Raw genomic sequence first — 19669 nt, forward strand, 5'->3', positions numbered from 1 at the left:
CCGAACCTAGCTGAGTAATCTTGGAGACCGTGCATTTTGTGATTATTTGCATCGAGAGATTTTCTCCATAGGCGCAAAATTGGTTTTAAGGATGGTGGTCCTACCACGCCTCAACTTTTCTATTTGTAATTGTCTCACTATTTTAATTTAGTTAATAATTTTTATTACATCTTAATTTCTTACAATGTTAAAACTGATGTGGCCGCCTTCAATCCTACATTGGAGAAACTACTAGCTGATCTCACTCGTGTGGAATCTTTGGATGGGACCAATTACAAGTGTTGGAAAGAAAAAAATTATTTTGCCTTGAAAATGCTGTCAGCGGTCTATGTTCTAGAAACTCCCCGACCTCAACCAGAAGGAAATAATAACCACATCATATTAAAGTGGGAGGAAGATAATGAGAGGTGCAAGAACTATAATCTCAATACTTTAGTGAATGAGTTTTATGATGTTTATTGTAAGTATGACACTGCCAAGGAAATATGGGAAGTCATCAACAAGAACTACATCACGAAAGACGTTGGAACCAAGAAACTTGCTTGTAGAAAATTCCTGCGCTACGAGATGATAGATGAAAAAATAGTAGATCTCCAAATTCGGGAATTTCAAAAATTGTTGCACAATATATTGGCAGAGGGAATAGAAGTAAATGATGTATTTTAGACAGCTTCCCTATTGATAAATTTCCACCATCTTGGAATGAGACTTAGAGAACTTTGATGCACAAGAAGAAGGATATGAACTTAGAACAACTTGTCATCTACCTGAGGATTGAAGAAGCTAATAGAAAAATGGCGGTTTAGAATAATGAAGTAATGGGAAAAGCAAATTTGGTGGAAGATGGCCAGGTGAGATCTAGGGGGAACTTTAGAATTGGGAAACGAGCTAGGGGGAGCTACAGAAATAGAAGGTTCAAAGCCAGAGGAAACAACCAAACCAACAATCCAATGTACAACTGAATCAACAACTGAGGAGATGATCGGAATAGCAACCATTCTGATAATCGATTTGTATACAACTCCTCGAACATAAAGAAGACATGAGATAATTGTTATGTTTGTGGTAAACCTGGACATCATGCACCTTAGTGTAGGTTTCTCTAGGGGGTTGGTAATAATAGTAGTAGTAATAATAATAATAATCATAATAATGATAATAAGTCCCAAATCAATATAGTAGATGATTAGGTGATCTCCGTTGTGGTATCCAAGGTGAATCTTGTGGAAAATCCACATGATTGGATAGTTGTTAGGAATATACGAACAAATTCCCGAAACCTGTGAGAAACAAATAGAGAAAGAATAACGCCAAAGAAAAATTCAATCACACGCACAAGACAATATTTACGTGGTTCGGCAATTTTGCCTACGTCCACGGAGTTGCAGGGATTTCAATATTATCAGGAAGAAAGCACAGAGAGTGCGGCGATACAATTCTCTCGCTCTCGCTCTCTCTCGCGGATACAACCACACAAAAAACTAATCACCCGAAAGCACCCTTTTTATATGTTGCGCCTAGGGTTCCGTTCCGAATGGGCTCCAAAAATTAGCGAGAGAATTGTATCGCCGCACTCTCTGTGCTTTGTTCCTGATAATATTGAAATCCCTGCAACTCCGTGGACGTAGGCAAAATTGCCGAACCACGTAAATATTGTCTTGTGCGTGATTGAATTTTTCTTTGGCGTTATTCTTTCTCTATTTGTTTCTCACAGGTTTCGGGAATTTGTTCGTATATTCCTAACAACTGGTATTAGAGCCTAGGGTTAGGTTCGAGTGGGAGCAATGGCAGAGGAAGTAGGAAGGGCGTCTGGAATAGAAAAGTTTGATGGCACAGACTTTGGATTCTGGAGGATGCAGATCGAGGATTATCTCTATGGGAAGAAGTTACATCTACCACTTCTAGGAGAAAAACCTGCTACTATGAAGGACGAGGAATGGACTCTCCTTGACAGACAGGTACTGGGAGTTATAAGATTAACTCTGTCCAGGTCTGTTGCACACAACGTCGTGAAGGAGAAAACTACAGCAGATTTGATGAAGGCTCTATCTGGTATGTATGAAAAACCATCAGCAAATAACAAGGTACATCTGATGAAGAAATTATTTAATTTAAAGATGACAGAAAACGCATCTGTAGCACAACATCTGAATGAGTTCAATACTATCACAAATCAATTATCGTCGGTAGAAATTGATTTTGATGATGAGATTCGTGCACTAATCGTTTTGGCTTCGTTGCCAAACAGTTGGGAGGCAATGAGGATGGCAGTAAGCAATTCTACTGGAAAGGAAAAACTGAAGTATAATGATATACGGGATTTAATTCTGACTGAGGAGATTCGCAGAAGAGATGCAGGCGAAACCTCAGGATCCGGCTCTGCCCTAAATCTTGAGACCAGAGGCAGAGGTAATGACCGAAATTCAGATCGGGGTAGATCAAAATCCAGAAACTATAATCGAAACAGAAGTAAGTCCAGACCTGGCCAAAAGGGACAATGCTGGAACTGCGGGAAAACAGGTCACTTTAGGAGACAATGCAAAAGTCTTAAGAAGAAGAGTGAGGATGATTCCGCTAATGCTGTAACAGAAGAGGTACAGGATACACTACTTCTTGCAGTAGACAGTCCACTTGATGATTGGGTTTTGGACTCAGGAGCTTCATTTCATACTACTTCACACCATGAAATCATACAGAATTATGTAGCAGGAGATTTTGGTAAGGTATATTTGGTTGATGGTACAGCCTTGGATGTTGTGGGTATGGGAAACGTCTAGATGTCACTGCCAAATGGGTCTGTTTGGTTACTAGAGAAGGTACGACATATTCCTGACCTGAGAAGGAATTTGATTTTTGTCGGACAGCTTGATGATGAAGGGCATGCGATGTTGTTTGCTGGTGGCACTTGGAAGGTTACAAAGGGAGCCAGAGTATTGGCTCGTGGAAAGAAATCTGGTACTTTATACATGACGTCAAGTCCAAGAGATACAATTGCAGTTGCTGAAGCAAATACTGATACAAGCTTATGGCACCGCAGACTTGGTCACATGAGTGTGAAGGGGATGAAGATGCTGCTGTCAAGAGGGAAACTGCCGTAATTGAAGTCTGTTGATTTTGAATTGTGTGAAAGCTGCATCTTAGGAAAGCAGAAAAGGGTGAGTTTCTTGAAAAGTGGCAGAACACCGAAGGCTGAAAAATTGGAGTTACTGCACACAGATTTATGGGGTCCTTCTCCTGTTGCATCCCTTGGGGGTTCAAGGTACTACGTTACTTTCATTGATGACTCAACCAGAAAGGTATGGGTTTATTTTTTGAGAAATAAATATGATGTATTTGAAACTTTTAAGAAGTGGAAGGCTATGGTTGAGACTGAGACAGGTTTGAAAGTAAAGTGTTTGAGGTCGGACAACGGAGGAGAGTACATAGATGGAGGGTTCAGAGAGTATTGTGCTGCACATGGAATCAAAATGGAAAAGACCATTCTTGGGACACCACAGCAGAATGGTGTGGTTGAGCGCATGAACAGAACTCTCAACGAGCGTGCCAGGAGTATGAGGCTACATGCTGGATTACCAAAAATTTTTTAGGCTGATGCTGTCAGTACTGCAGCTTATCTGATAAACCGAGGACCTTCAGTTCCCATGGAGTTTAGACTTCCTGAAGAGGTTTGGAGCGATAAAGAGGTAAATTTTTCTTACTTAAAAGTTTTTGGTTGTGTTTCTTATGTTTATGTTGATTCTAATGCTCGTAGTAAACTTGATGCAAAGTCCAAAATATGCTATTTCATTGGCTATGGTGATGAGAAATTTGGCTATCGGTTTGGGATGAACAAAACAGGAAAATCATCAGAAGTAGAAATGTGATATTTAACGAACAGGTTATGTACAAGGACAGGTCAACTGTAGTGTCAGATGTCACAGCGATAGATCAGAAAAATTCTGAGTTTATTAACTTAGATGAGTTGACTGAAAATACTGTCTAGGAAAGGGGTGAAGATAATAGGGAGAATGTAGAATCGCAGGAAATTCAAATTACACCTGTAGCTGCGGTCCGTAGATCTTCCAGGGCCACTAGACCTCCACAGCGTTATTCACCTGCTTTAAATTATCTTCTGCTAACTGATGGTGGTGAGCCAGAGTGTTATAATGAAGCCTTGCAGGACAAGAGTTCAAGCAAGTGGGAGTTAGCCATGAAGGATGAGATGGACTCCTTGTTGGGGAATCAGACATGGGAACTAACTGAATTGCCAGTAGGGAAGAAGGCTCTGCACAACAAGTGGGTATACAGAATAAAGAACGAACATGATGGTAGCAAGCGCTACAAAGCCAGATTAGTTGTCAAAGGGTTTCAGCAAAAGGAAGGCATTGACTTTACAGAAATATTTTCTCCAGTTGTGAAGATATCAACAATTAGACTGGTACTGGGAATGGTGGCTGCAGAAAATCTACATCTTGAGCAGTTAGATATGAAAACGGCATTCCTTCACGGTGACTTGGAGGAAGACATCTACATGATTCAGCCAGAAGGGTTCATTGTCCAGGGACAAGAGAATTTAGTCTACAAACTGAAAAAGAGCTTGTATGGTCTAAAACAAGCTCCAAGACAGTGGTATAAGAAGTTTGATAGCTTTATGCATAAAATTGAGTTCAAGAGATGTGAAGCTGATCACTGTTGTTATGTTAAGTTCTTTGACAATTCTTATATCATTTTACTGCTATATGTAGATGATATGCTTATTGCAGGGTCTAGCATTGAGGAGATTAATAATCTGAAGAAGCAATTGTCAGAACAGTTTGCAATGAAGGATTTGGGAGCTGCAAAGCAAATCCTTGGAATGAGAATTATTAGAGACAAGGCTACTGGTACATTGAAGCTTTCACAGTCAAAGTATGTGAAGAAAATTCTCAGCAGATTCAACATGAATGAATCTAAACCAGTGAGCACACCCTTGGGGAGTCATTTCAAACTAAGCAAGGAACAGTCATCGAAGACAGAAGAAGAAAGGGACCATATGAGCAAGGTGCCCTATGCTTCAGCTATTGGCAGCTTGATGTATGCTATGGTGTGTACAAGACCAGACATTGCACATGCAGTGGGAGTCGTGAGCAGATTCATGAGTAGGCCAGGAAAGCAGCATTGGGAGGCAGTAAAGTGGATTCTGAGATATTTGAGGAGTTCATCAGATACATGTCTTTGCTTCACTGGTGCAAGTTTGAAACTGCAGGGTTATGTAGACGCTGATTTTGCTGGTGATAATGATAGTAGAAAGAGTACTACTGGATTTGTATTTACTTTGGGTGGTACAGCTATATCTTGGGCTTCTAATTTGCAAAAGATTGTTACTTTGTCTACTATAGAAGCTGAGTATGTTGCAGCAACTGAAGCTGGAAAGGAGATGATTTGGCTACATGGTTTCTTAGAGGAACTGGGTAAGAAGCAGAAGATGGGCATTCTATACAGTGACAGTCAGAGTGCAATTTTTCTTGCCAAAAATTCGGCTTTTCATTCAAAGTCGAAACACATACAAACAAAATACCACTTTATCCGTTACCTTGTTGAAGATAAGTTGGTAATACTTGAAAAGATATGTGGATCTAAGAACCCAGCAGACATGTTGACTAAGGGTGTTACTATTGAGAAACTGAAGCTGTGTGCAGCTTCAGTTGGTCTTCTAGCTTAAGGAGAGGAGGTTGAGTTGCAAGGATGAGGGATTGTTTTTCAGGAGGATTGCAGTTGATATTGGTGATTGAACTAGTCTCCAAGTGGGAGATTTGTTGGGCTTTTGTGGAGCCTAGTTGTGTCTTAATTTGGATGACGACCCGACCTCTGTTTAATTAGAGATTTCTATCCTAAGGCTTAGTCCATGGAGCGAAGGCCTTAGGATAGAAATCTCTAATTAAACAGAGGTCGGGTCGTCATCCAAATTAAGACACAACTAGGCTCCACAAAAGCCCAACAGATAGTGGATATCGGTGCCACCAAGCATATATGCAGTGATCGTAATCTTTTCAACATATATGAAAAAGTTGATAGGGAATCAGTATTTATGGGTAATGCCCAATCCTCACTTGTGTTAGGAAAGGGTACTGTGAACCTTAAGCTCACCTTTAGAAAACCTTAAGATTAACTGATGTACATTATATACCAGCTATTAAGAGAAATTTGGTTTCTGGATCCATCCTCAATGAGGTTGTTATTAAATTGGTTTTTGAGTCAGGCAAATTGATCTTGACTCGTAACGGTGTCTTCCTAGGCAAGGGTTACTGTAGTAATGGACTGCTTGTGTTGACTGTTATTAATAGTACGAATAAAAATATTAGTTCTTCTACTTATTTAGTTGATCTTTAGATCTTTGGCATGATAGATTAGGACATATAAACTTTGTTCCTGTTAAAAGAATGAGGAATCTTGGTCTAATAGCAAGCTTAGCTAACTCTAACAAAGAAAAATGTAAAATTTATGTTGAAGCTAAATTTACTAGAAAACCTTTTAAATCTGTGACAACTACACAATTATTAGAACTCATCCATAGTGATTTTGGAGATTTTAAAAGTCAGATGATTAGAGGTGGTAAAAAAAATTATTACATAACCTTTGTTGATGATTTCTTAAGATATGCAATAGTTTATTTATTAAAATCAAAATATGAAGCTAAAGATGCTTTTATTAAGTTTAAAATAGATGTGGAAAATAAAAAAGATAGGAAAATTAAAAGATTAAGAACTAATCGAGGAGGAGAATATGAATCAAGATTTTTAAGTGAATCTTGTGAACAAAATGGAATAATACATGAAGTAATAACTCCTTATACACCTAAACAGAATGGTATAGCTGTAAGGAAAAATAGAACACTGAAAGATATGATGAATGTAATGTTAGTAAGTTCAGGTTTGCCTTCTAATATGTGGGAAGAAGCTATTCTATCTACTAATCTTATACTCAATAGAATACCACCTAAGAAAAGTGATAAAACACCTTATGAATTATGGAATGGCTATAAACCCAATCTAAAATATTTGAAAATGTGGGGGTGTTTAGCTATAGTAGGTTTTCAAGAAGTAAAGAAAAGGAAAATTGGTCCTAAAACTAGTAACAGAGTATTTATAGGATATGCCCAAAATAGTGCTGCATATAGATTCTTAATTATTAGATTTGATAATTTTGTGTTAGAATCGAATACAATAATAGAAACACGAAATGCAGAATTTTTTGAAAACATTTTTCCTTTAAAACATAAAGAAGAAATAATAGATAAAACAATAGATAAAACAATAGTTAAAACATCTTGTGGAAAAGAAATTGTTGACAACAATGTAAAAAATACTGAACCTAGGAAAAGTAAAATATGTAGAAAGGAAACAACTTTGAGTCTAACTTTGTGACAAATTTTCTAGTTGAAGATGATCCACTTACATTTCAACAAGCTATAACTTCACTAGATGCTATGTTTTGGAAAGAAGCAATTGAAGATGAATTAGAATCTCTAAACATAAATAACACATGAGATCTTGTAGATTTACCACTTGGACAAAAAATAATAGTGTGTAAATGGGTATTCAAAAAGAAATTGAGACTAGATGTAGTATTGATAAGTTTAAAGCTGGATTAGTAGTCAAAGGGTATAACCAAAAAGAAGAAGATGTTTTTGATACTTATTTGCCAGTTACAAAGGTCACAACTATTAGAGTTTTAATAGCTTTAGTTTATATATATAACCTATATATATATAAGATGGATGTAATACTTGCATTCTTGAATGGTGATCTAGAAGAAGAAATTTATATGGAACAACTTGAAGGTTATAAGGTACATGGTGCTAAGAATAAAGTTTGTAAATTAGTTAGATCTTTGTATGGACTTAAACAAGCACCTTTACAATGAAATGAAAAGTTTGATAACATTCTTATAAGTGATGGATATAAAATTAATGAATCGGATAAATGTTGTACAACATATTTGATGGTAATAGTGGTGTAATAATATGTTTATATGTCGATGATATGTTAATGTTTGGCCCCAGTTTTGAAATAGTCAGCTCAACCAAGTTGTTTCTTGCCTCAAAATTTGGAATGAAAGACTTGAGACAAGCATACGTAATTCTAGGTATAATAGTTATACGAGAGCACAATGGTATTTGTTTATCCCAGTCACATTATGCGGAAAAAAATTTGAAAAAAACTTGATCATATTGATGGCACCTTATGATGCTGGTTTACAATTAAAGAAAAATAAAGTGATCCTGTTGCTAAGGTTGAGTATGCTCAAATAGTGGGTTCTTTAATGCATTTAATGAATTATACACGCCTAGATATTGCATTTGCAGTATGTAGACAGTAAACTGAGCAGATACAATCATAATCCTAGGCATGACCACTAGATAGCACTAAAAAAGGTGTTGAAATATCTTAAGGGTAATGGACTATTTTATTGTGGATTCCCTATAGTTGTAGAAGCATTTTTCTATGTTAATTGGACATTAGACACAAATGATACGAAGTCTACGTGTGGCTATATTTTTACTTTAGCCAATGCTACTGTTTCTTGGAAATCCCAGAAATAGACATGCATAGCAAAGTCCACTATAGAGGCAGAGTTTGTAGCTCTAGAGAAAACAACTAATGAAGCTGATCGGTTAAGGAATATGTTGGCAGATATTTCTTTGTGGGTTAAATCGGTACCATCTTTGTCCATATGTCGTGATTGCCTAGCAGCAATAACTCGATCAAATAATAAGACTATAATGGCAAGAGTAGGCATATACGCCTAAGCAAGGTCCTAAATTTTGATTTCGACCCAAATTTCAAAGCTCCAAAAGTAAGGAAATTTTGATTTCGATGTCAATTTCAATTTTGATTTGAAAAAATAACAGAAATCAGTAGTAAAGCATGGAATTCCTTGTGAAACTTTAGAAATGGTTAGCAGACATAATAATGTAAGTTCTAGGACTAATCTATTGCAAGTTAAGAACATCTATGTTGTCTATGAGGTGGAAAAGCTGTAATATAGTATGTGTATCAAACATATTTGTAAGATAATGTGCATTAAACATATTTAGTTCATACAAATGAAATTCATAAATCATTCAAATATGATTCATTATACAAATAATGGTAACTTAGACATGAATGGTTAAATAAAATATTGTTGTAAGTTTATTTTTTCATATAATTTCATAAGCACTTGTAATAATCTTTTGTTTCTATAAAAATAAATAAAATAAATTAAGAGAGAAATTTCACTTCATTCCTAAATCTCTCATCTGATTTTGAATTCCTAGGAAATTTCATTGCATAGTTAAAATTTCGAGATTTCGATAAATTTTAGATGATTCATTGAGTTTTTGATGGAAATTATGCAAAATGGAAATCGACTGCCATTTTGATTTCGAGGGTAACGGAAACCAGAAATTTCGACAATTTCGTGGAAATTTAATACCATGCACCTAAGACATAAGATAGACAGAAAATTAATCTCAATTGGAGTGATCACTTTGAGTTATGTGAGATCAGAGAGAAATTTAGCAGATCCTCTGGCAAAGAAACTAGCTAGAAAGCTAGTAGAAGAAACATCGAGGGGGATGGGTCTTAGGCTCTTAACATAATTTACTAATGATGACAACCCAACCTATGTGATTGGAGATCCCATGAATTAGGTTCAATGAGTAATAACAAGTCATTGAGGAGTCTGTTGAGCCCTATTTTTTTTTCGTTTTGCGCATCCCTATGGTGTTGGAATAGTGCAACTATAGCGATTGTGAGGATGAATTTATCTCTTAATAAGTCCATAGCCTTTGTTAGGTGGTGTGTTTAGTTGTAGTTAATGAAGGATTCACCTATATGAATGTGGAAATGGGGCCACTTCCTATTAAAGTTTAGTGGGCTAAACCTTTCTACAACATTCATGAAAATCCAGGTATGGTGCATGGCCTATTCGTACCAACCCGCAAGAGCCTTGTATTTAGCAATGTCATGTGAGTTGTGTTATATAGAGTTCACTAAAATAGGTTGATTCAAGATTATAAAATTCGCCAAGTTCTTGTAGCTCATAGCACACATTCTCTAAGTGCAATTCAAACTGAAAGGTATTGTCACCCTTTGCATGCTTTTTCATGGTTACCCAACCTTTGTTTTACTTCTATTTTTTGTTTTGTTTTGTTTCCTAATTTGAAACATGTGGGGGATTTTTGGACATGTTTCAAATTCTAGCAGGTCTTTGGTTCTTTATTTTGTGGATTAATGGCAGCAGTTTTTTTTCTTTGTGTTATTTTTCAGCTGTTTTTTTTGTTTAATTTCTTCCAACAGCTAGATACTAATGGTGGTATTTAAACGGTCAAATACCATTAATCTGCAACAATAACCGGCTGGAAGTTACTCCTCTATGCAGCCTTTAAAAAGGCTACCTCCAGCCCTTTCCAAAACACAACCAAAGAAACATATCTCCTCTTTCTTACATACTTTTTCTCTCCACCACCCTGCAGTAGTCTGTAGTAAATATCTTGTTATTATTTTCTTTTTCTATCATCTTATTCTTGTTTCTTTTCCTTCCTCTACATTGGGTAACCGTATACTATAACTCCTAAAGCTCTGGAGTTTGTGAGCGCACACAAACCCGAGCCTAATTGAGTAATCCTGGAGACCGTGTGCTGTTACTATTTGCATTGAGAGATTTTCTCTGTAGGCGTGAAATCAGTTTTAAGGACAGTGGTCCTACTGTGCTTTAGCTTTTCTATTTGTAATTGTCTCATTAATTTATTTTAGTTATTGTTTTTATTACATCTTAATTTCTTACAAGAAGTACTTCAATGGACCCAAATCCTTGATTTGAAACTTATTTTTTAGGAAATGCTTTAGGTCTTGGATAGCTTGATCATCGTCATCATTCATCAAAATAACATCCGCATACACAATAAGCAGAGTACTGTCGGATGAAGTATGACAATCAAATACAAAATGATCTATTGCACAATGTTGGAGGCAAACTCAAGTATTATAGCACTGAATCAGCAAAACCATACTGAAATTTTAGAGCTGGTTACCAGTAGGTACTGGTTTCTAGCCTCGTTGCTCATGTCTATTATATGGTGTTTAAAAAATTATTGTATTCCCTGTGGTGAGTGTAATCTATTTTGTGTTTCTGCTCCATGTGCTGTCAAGCTGCACGTGCTAGGGAGTGTTAAGGACCTTGAATACTTGTGAATGAAGTGAATGAAGAGGGAAATACAGTTATGGTATGCTATTCACCTGACCAAGTGAATGAAGAGGGAAATACACTCTTGGGATATGGGGACTCCATCCTGACAGACAACCTTGATATAGCAGCAAATAAGAAATGCATGGTGAACAAAATGCTTTTCGAATTCACTAACTCCATACAACAACACAACCTTCGACAACCGGAGCAAACCCCAAGCACATGATGAACAAATCACAGACAGAGCAAACAACTGTTTCAGGTCCCAATGAACTCAATAAACTTTGACAAACAGCTTTAGGAAGTATCAAACAATCATTCCCCAGGTGCTGCAACTTGATATTATGGTCTATGGAAGAAATCAAAGCATTTTGGAAAAAAAATGCAGCAAAATCATGTCAAGAAGAGGTCTCACATGTCAGTGCATGGGGTTGGAGCTGACGGCAATCAGCTGGCAGGTGGTCTGCAGGCAATGATATTTCACATACCTATAGATCAGGGTGTTCTTTGACTTCCTATGTGACTGTTTTCGTGAAATATGGAAGGATTCTGATGATTCTGGGATGGCAGCAACAGCTAGGTTGTTTTCTGTTGTCTGTTGAATTTTCTGGCAATCCTTGGATTGGTTTCTAGGCTATAGAGTGTAGTTGATCCTCAAATAATGACAAATTTGCATAGGATGATCAGGTTTAGGGTTTTTTTTGGTGGTAGGTTTTAGGTTGGATCTTCCTCTAATACCATGTTAAGATATTAGGTAAAATGGAAGACCTAACTGCAGTGGTAGGTCTCTCCCTCTATTTAATATATGTCAAATTATATCAATGGCCATAACATCCTTACTAACTCACGCTTACCAACATAACACTATTTCATACTAATAATGATTAATGACTAAGATAACCATTAACAGTCACATTGGTTCTATGCTTAGTCATCACGAGCCAAGCTTGTTCAGGGCATTATGTTTGCCTGTGACCGCTTTTCTTTTGCGTTTGGGATGGGTTTCCATCATGTAAATACTAGTGTAGGGTTATTTTTAGGAGATAGTTTTTCCCTAGGCTAAAGAGGTTATATTGATGTTTCCTAGTGCTAGAGTGAGAATAACATAAAAAGCTCTTTAGGGGAGAGTTAGTGTTCATCAACTTGTAAAACTCACTAGCTATTGTAAATATATTTAGCCTACTTGCCACCCTCACTAGACACACATTGTTAATGGTGGTGTTGATTAATGAATTACGTTGCTTCAATGTTTACTACTTGCGTGCCACTACTTTCATAAGTTGCTTTTGCTTCTGCTTATATTTCCTTGAATGATCATGAAAGTGTTCTGTTGGTGAATTGTGGTAAATACTAGGCTAGCTAGTTAAACAAAAGTGCTTTAGCTAGCGTCGTATGATCCTTCACAAAGGTGTGAAATATTTAGTCCGTGACACCTGGTCTCAGAGCTTGGTTAATTGCCACGTGAATTCAATTGCCTTCGTTGTGGGATTGATAAAGCTTTGGTAAGTGACCATGTCGACCAATGCCCAGAGAATTGATGTGCTAGAAGCACAGGCTGATAAGGTAGCCAACAATGTGGCCGAAGAGATGGTCTGACTTGCGGATCAACAAAGTTCGATGGTGGAAATTTCAGAGGACTTTCATTATACTATGGAGACCTTGCAAGCTCAGATAAGCCGATTTGAGTACGAAGATGAATGTGGTGGTTCTTGCTATGGGAAACTCGTAACACTCTGGGGTTTAGCAAGACCAAGGTATCAGAACCTAGGATGTATGGGGGTGCTTGTGATGCCAAGGAGTTGGATAACTTCTTTGTTTGATATGAAGCTGTACTTTTACTTTGAGGATGGACTTGGAACAGGTGAAAGTGGATACTGCGACTATGTACTTGGTTGGTGATGCTAAATGTGATGGCATACCAAGTATGATGAAATTGAGAATGGACACTGTGTAGTTGATTGTTGGGTGGACTTGAAAAGAGAACTCAAGGCCCTAAAAATGTTAATAATGCTAGAAGAAAGCTAAGAGACCTCAAGCATACTGAGTCAATCAGGGAATATGTGAAACAATTTCCTGTTTTGATGTTGGATATACAGAACATGTTAGAGAGGACAAGCTGTTCTATTTTCTTGAGGGGTTGAAATGGTGGGTAAGAACCAAACTTCATGGACAAAGAGTTCAAAACTTGTCTACCACACAAGCTGCCGCAGAATGTTTGATTAACTACGTTGGTGATAATTTCGCTTTGTCCAAAGAGAGTGGTGTGGGTGGAAACGGTGGAAAGTATTTCAAGAAGGGCAAACCCAAAAGTGGGGGAGTGTCATAAGACAAGCGATCACAGGAAAGCATAATGCCCTAAACAAGCTCGACTTGTGATGCTCGCCCACTTATGCAGTTGACGTTCTCGTAAACTTTGACGCTAGGTACACTTCAACTTTGTCCATGAATGGTTGCGTATCTTTCGCAAAAACCCAACTGATTTCTCTATTGCCAAGGCCTTTCCACTTCACTAAGAATTCCTGCTGCTTCTTCCTTGATGATGTGAACTCTCTATCTACAAGGATGTCTTCAACTTCTCGTCTCTCGAGTTGCTTACCTAGTGAATCCCATCTAGCTTTTTAAGCTTGTTTGTGCAATGCAAGTAGATTGAGTTAGCTTCAGCCCTAGGTGAGGCGAATCTTATAACCCGGAATTCAGTCTTTTTTTATTTTTATTTTTTCATTCAATTTAAATTTCTATGGCTTTAAGCTGGCTTTGAATGGTCCTTTATGCAGTTGTTTCACATAGTAGTTTAATTTTGACTAAATTAATGACTTTGGACTTCAACCTAGGACCTTAAAACCAAGGACTTATGTTTGTGTGGATTGTGCTAATGAGGCGTGTCAGTACAATTCGATGTGTTTTATAAAATAAAACTGTGCCCTGTATATTAGTAATTAGGCTGTGCGGGATAAAGGAGACAAGGACATTCCTAGACAGTCCGAGTTCAGCATTTCGTCAAGTTTGGATTTGAAAACTTACTCCAAAATTTGGTCTGAACCTATTAGGCAAGCCTTCACTTGCCAAAATTTCAGGCTAACTTGGGTAACTTTGTTACTCAATTATGCTAACTTATGCCGTAGAGGTATTTTCTAAAAATCCTTTTAGTACCTTGAATCATTGATGAAAATGCATAATTAATAACAATTTCTTGAAGAAATTAGCAATGGGCATGATATATTGACTGTAGAGGTTTTATGCTAGGTAATGCCTTAGATTGGTGTTGCTTGTTGGAGCTTATTTATTAAGTAAAGCTTGAAATGTCAACTATACAAATCTAAATCGCTTTCAGATTGAAGCTAAGCTGTTGAACGCATGCATCTTCATGAATCTTCTCAGGCTGAAACAATGGCTTTTTTGTTTTTTAGTTTTTTGTTTTAGATGTGCAATGCTTAAACTGTAAAAATGCTGTAAAATTCTCTTTTTTGCAGATTTAGTCATAAAATGGAAACTATGTAAATATGTTCCAATCTGTTGCTCTCTGAAGTTGCAACACTGGACTGTTTTCTATACCAAGATATTTTCTTGTTGCAAATTGTCACGTATGGGAGGGAACGATGTACGTATATTGCACCTGTTTATGTCATTAAAGAGGTTCATATGCAACAAGATTGGGTTTCTTGTGAAAAAAAAACACCAACAAAATTGATGATCAATACTTTTTGGAGGGTCAAAATGTATAAACGTCATTTGAAGCAATGGAGAGAGTGGAAGTAATTGAAGTTGGTCTCCAACCAAAGGATGATGTCAAATGAGACAAGAAGATAGACAAATAAGAGCAGCACATCTAACTGCAAGTGTGTGAAGTAAAACCTTAGAAAAATGTGTATGTCTGTTTCTTCCCTTGTCCTTCAATATTCATTTTTTTTTTTCAAAAAAGGAAAGAAATAGTTCACTCTTTATGAATGTACAATGTGTGTACATGTCAGGGAGCCCATTTTTGTGTGACTGAAGTGTGTATTCCAAAGGATGTTAGTTCAAGTTACAGAAAGCAGTTGCAGACAAGTGTGGTGACTGAGTGGACTCTTGCCTCTTGAATATTTCCAATGAGTTGAAGCCTTGGCCTTACTTTCTCTGCTTTCTGAAAGTGTTGCAGAATAGAATGTGATGCAATTCAAACAATTGAAATGGGGAGAAAAAAGAGGAAGCCATTTTTTTTTAGAAATTATGATAAAGAATTACCAGATAAAGGTTTATTGGAGACTCTGGTCACCCTAAGGGATGTTTAACTCCTGTAGGTCTTCTTAGGAGAGACTAAACGAAGGTTGGGATTGATCGACTAAAGGACTGCACAACTCACAAGTGATAAAATAGTTCCAATCTTATATCAACTTTATACTCCTTCCTAAGACAAATTTATATTTTGAAAAGGAGCTATTGACTAGCTGTTAGAAGCTAACCATTAACCAGCTGTTATGAAGAGAGAAAATGATCAACTATTTGAAAATCTTCATCTCTTTTTTGAAGCTTTAATTCTTTTTACTGTTTTGACTACATAATAATGGAGTCCATATGATCTCAAGATAAGACTTCTGAGCACTTGTTTCAATGTTCGGGAGACACTAGTTATTTCATTTTCATAGAGCATTCAAATGTCCATTTTAAAATTTTAATAATGAAGCAGCACAAATGTGAGGTGTTACATCTGTGTTTTTTAATATTGTTATTCGTCTATCTACCAATATTAGTTAAGGGAGTACCAACCTCTCATTTGTTAATTGTAATAGCTTATGATTTGAGTTTGGATGGAGATTTAATTGGGATTTTGATTTAAAAAGTTTTGGTTCTTGCATGAAGTTGGAACTACTAGAACCCTTACCAAAGTTGAAAGGGTCGCCCCTTTTCTTAAAGATGAAAAAAGGCTCCTTCCTCGTCTCTTTTCCCCGCCCTCTCTCACTAACGTTGGAAGTTCCCTTTTTATTTAATGTATTGGGTCATACTGTTCTAAAAATATTGTAAAAAGTAGTGAATTCAGTTGAATAAACAGGAAGAAACTTGGGTGTAAAAATTTTGATGCACTCTTGGTGTAAAAGATTAAGAATTGGAAATTTTGTGCTTATTCAGATCGAGAACAGGGGGAAATGACTTGTGAGTTTGTGAAGTCAAATCAGAAACAAACAATGGGGTGTTGTAAATGATACTACCCAATTTATTCTCTGAATCTATTTCAAGATGTAAATTCTGTTGTTTATTTTCCCAACCAATTAGCATTTTTATGTGGTTGCAGGACCTGAAGTGTTTCGTATTCTCGCTCATTTCACTCCACTTCAAGATCAAGCCAATATAAGAAGGATTGAAGAAATTGTTAGGTTAGGATTTCAGCTCTTTTTTTGATTCATGATTGTCTAAATTTAAGGATTTTTTTTTTCAAAATGCTCAAAATTCAAAGATATGATTGATCGTTTGGAATACCGACTTGTTAGTTCCTGAATGCATTTATAAATGTTGTCACCATTTAATGTTCTTTTGTTTTGGTAGAATGCAACAGTTAATTTGTAAAACTAATATTCTACTTTTGCCCTTTTATACCTGAGAATTGTAGTGGTTGGATCAGGTGCCCAAATACGAAAAAGGCCGAGTGGCATGTGCCCACGTGGTCTAAAAATATAGTATTATTATTATTATTTTGGTGTGTTGGACATTTATACTCTTAACAATATAGTATTATTAATGCATGCTATTGTTATATTTATAATAATTAATTATTGTAATAACAAAAGTAGAAATAAAAAATATCGCATTATTACGGTTGAAAATTTACTTCCATAGTGGTTTTTTTTTTTTTTAATTTTCAATGATGGTTGAAATTTTTAGTATACAGATCTAATTTGGTATATTTCTAGTAAGTTTTTGTATTGAAAATATGATTACTTTTTATATATTGTTCATACACAGGTGAAATAATGGTGTTAGGATTTTCATATTAAATTAAATACATCAAACATAAATAAAAAAATTAAAGTATTCGTTTGAGGTAGACATCCTAATCTGAAGAATGAAATTCTAGAGATTTCTATTTCATGAGGACGCTTTTGATTTTGTGAATTACATGTTACCTAAGTCTCTTTGTTAGATTGAAAATAAGAAAAATAATTTTAAAGAAAAAATATATTTATTTTAAAATTTCTCTTCTTCGTTTTGAAAGGACTTAAATTTTTTTTTTTGCTTGGAACATGTTTTATACGATTAAAAAAAAATTTCAATAAAAATATTTTCCCTTGATTATATTTCTACAAATAACCAAAATTTTTTTTAAAAAATCTATATGTTTTGTTTAAAAGTATTTTCTCCCAATTAAACCAAATTAAAATCTCATAAGTATTACTTTCATTGTTTCATGATACAAAAAATTATTTTTTTAGGTGAATTAATGGGTATGGGTTATGATTGCCATTATCACAAAAATACATAAAATATTTAATTGACTTGCACTCGCAATTTAAAATGGCAAATAGGTTGAATTTGAAGGACACAAAAGTTTCAAATGGAATCATTCACCATAAAGGTGTGCATCCACTTTTTTGTTTTCGTCTTTGAAAAATAGATTGAGAGTTAAGAAGTCAAATGTCACCACACCACATCACACCACCAAAGTAGATTCTAAGTTCAGGCCCCTCTTAGGCATTTCCTCTCACTCACTCTGCAATCTCTACGCACCCCACCCTAAATCCCTCCATTCTGACTTGACTTCCCCCCTGAGCGTTATCATCTTCTTCCCCAAAATTCCACAAATTTGTCAACCTGCCCTGCCCCTCCAAATTTAAAAATTGGAGGGGAGCATGAAAAGCTGTATTTGGGTCGAGTCTTATCATCGAGAAAGGGAAATACCTGAAACTTTTAGTTTATATTAGAGAGTACGCGTTTTGGGTTTTTTTGGATTTGAATTTTTATTGATTTGTACAAAACATAATATAAGATTGGATGAAGTTTCATCTAAATCAATACGAATTTGAGTTGAAGATCCAAAAAATTCATGCTTACAAATACTGATAGAGTTTGAGCTCAAAACTCGAGTTCAACTAAATTGACTTGAAAGTAATTCAATTACATTTTCTTGAAAAATTGAAACTCAATTTAATTAAAAATAATTTTAAGTGTATGTGTAAAATATATAAAATACATGTAATATTAAATATATATATATATATATATATATATGTTGTGTTACATCATTAATACAGTATATATACACTATCCTTGTATAATATTTAGCAAAAAGAAATAAATAAATATCCCCTAAAATTTTTTAAAAAAGATATAGGTTTTCTTTTATATTTGACAAAAAAAAAAAAAAAACTTTTTTAGGGAGTAAAAATATCCTAAAATCAAATATTGAGAAAATCAGCAAAAATTTCTAATAAAGTTCTTTAGATTTTTGGAAGCTCGGAGAGAATATATATGTATATATATTTTGGTTCAAATCTCAAGAGTCCTAAACATCTTTAATTGTTTTATATATAAAAATAATAAAATTATAAAAATTTAATAAAGAATACAATTACAAAATTGTAATTCTAAGTTAAAAAGATTTTTTTTTTTTTTAATAATTTGAGACTCTAGTTATCATTGTGCTACTTTGAACAGTATGGTACGACATCAAATCTAGAATAAAAATCGTCTGCATATTAATGCCCTCATGATAATTCACCGATATAATGATTCAAAAAAAAAAACAAAAGATTTCGTAAATTGGAAGTTACCAAAATCACAAGTCGAACTTATGGCTTGCCCACAAGACGAGTCTAAGATATTGAAGCTGAGTAACTGCCAACTGGAAAGAGACAGGCTGAGCTCGGCGCTTAGCCTTACGGCAACACAGCATGAGAGAGAGAGGGGGTGATGACCTCGGCGCTGACGGCAACGAAAGGATGAGCTCGGCGCTTACGCCAACAGTGGAAGAGGAAGGAGGGTGAAGTGTGAAAAGGGGTTGCGCGTGGAGGAGAAATTGAGAAAATGAGGTAAGGCTGGGGGCAGACCCCACTCTAAAAATTTTCTACATCTAATTGATTTTGGACGGCGATCTCTTTTGTTTTGTTTTTTTGTTTGTTTGTTTGTTTTTTCTTTTCTCTGTTTGGCTAATGGAAATTTCCAATTTCCCCTCTTGGCTTATGCCAATGTGACGTTTGCCTCCCCACATCCTAATTTCTATTTCTATTGTCAAATATTTTTACAATAGTATTTTTTTTCTTAAAAAAAGTGTGTTTGGAGCATATTTTTGTAGAAATTGGAAAAAATTATATTTAAAAAAAAATGTTAATTTTTTTTAAATGTTAAATTTAATTTCCACATGGATTGATGGAGAGTTACAAGACAAATGTGTATGTTAAAAGAATAACTTTTCTATAAAACGAGTTATATAACAAAAAAGCTTATCAAAGATAAATATGCAGTAGCGATTCGTGTTGATTCTTACCGAAACAGACATTTAAGTGTGTCAGTT

The 19669-nt window shown here is 35.5% G+C and overlaps 1 protein-coding gene across 1 annotated transcript in view; it reads left to right on the forward strand.

Moving 5' to 3' along the window:
* LOC131144572 (protein mago nashi homolog) overlaps window positions 1-16755 on the forward strand; it is a 31831-nt gene extending 15076 nt beyond the window's left edge. Inside the window, exon 5 of the mRNA XM_058093284.1 lies at window positions 16457-16755. Coding sequence (XP_057949267.1) covers window positions 16457-16516 — 60 coding nt within the window. The 3' untranslated portion in view covers window positions 16517-16755. The remainder of the gene's footprint in view (window positions 1-16456) is intronic.
* Window positions 16756-19669: the final 2914 nt, after the last annotated feature.

Source organism: Malania oleifera, chromosome 12, assembly GCF_029873635.1.
Source record: "Malania oleifera isolate guangnan ecotype guangnan chromosome 12, ASM2987363v1, whole genome shotgun sequence".
Taxonomy (NCBI): Eukaryota; Viridiplantae; Streptophyta; class Magnoliopsida; order Santalales; family Ximeniaceae; genus Malania; species Malania oleifera.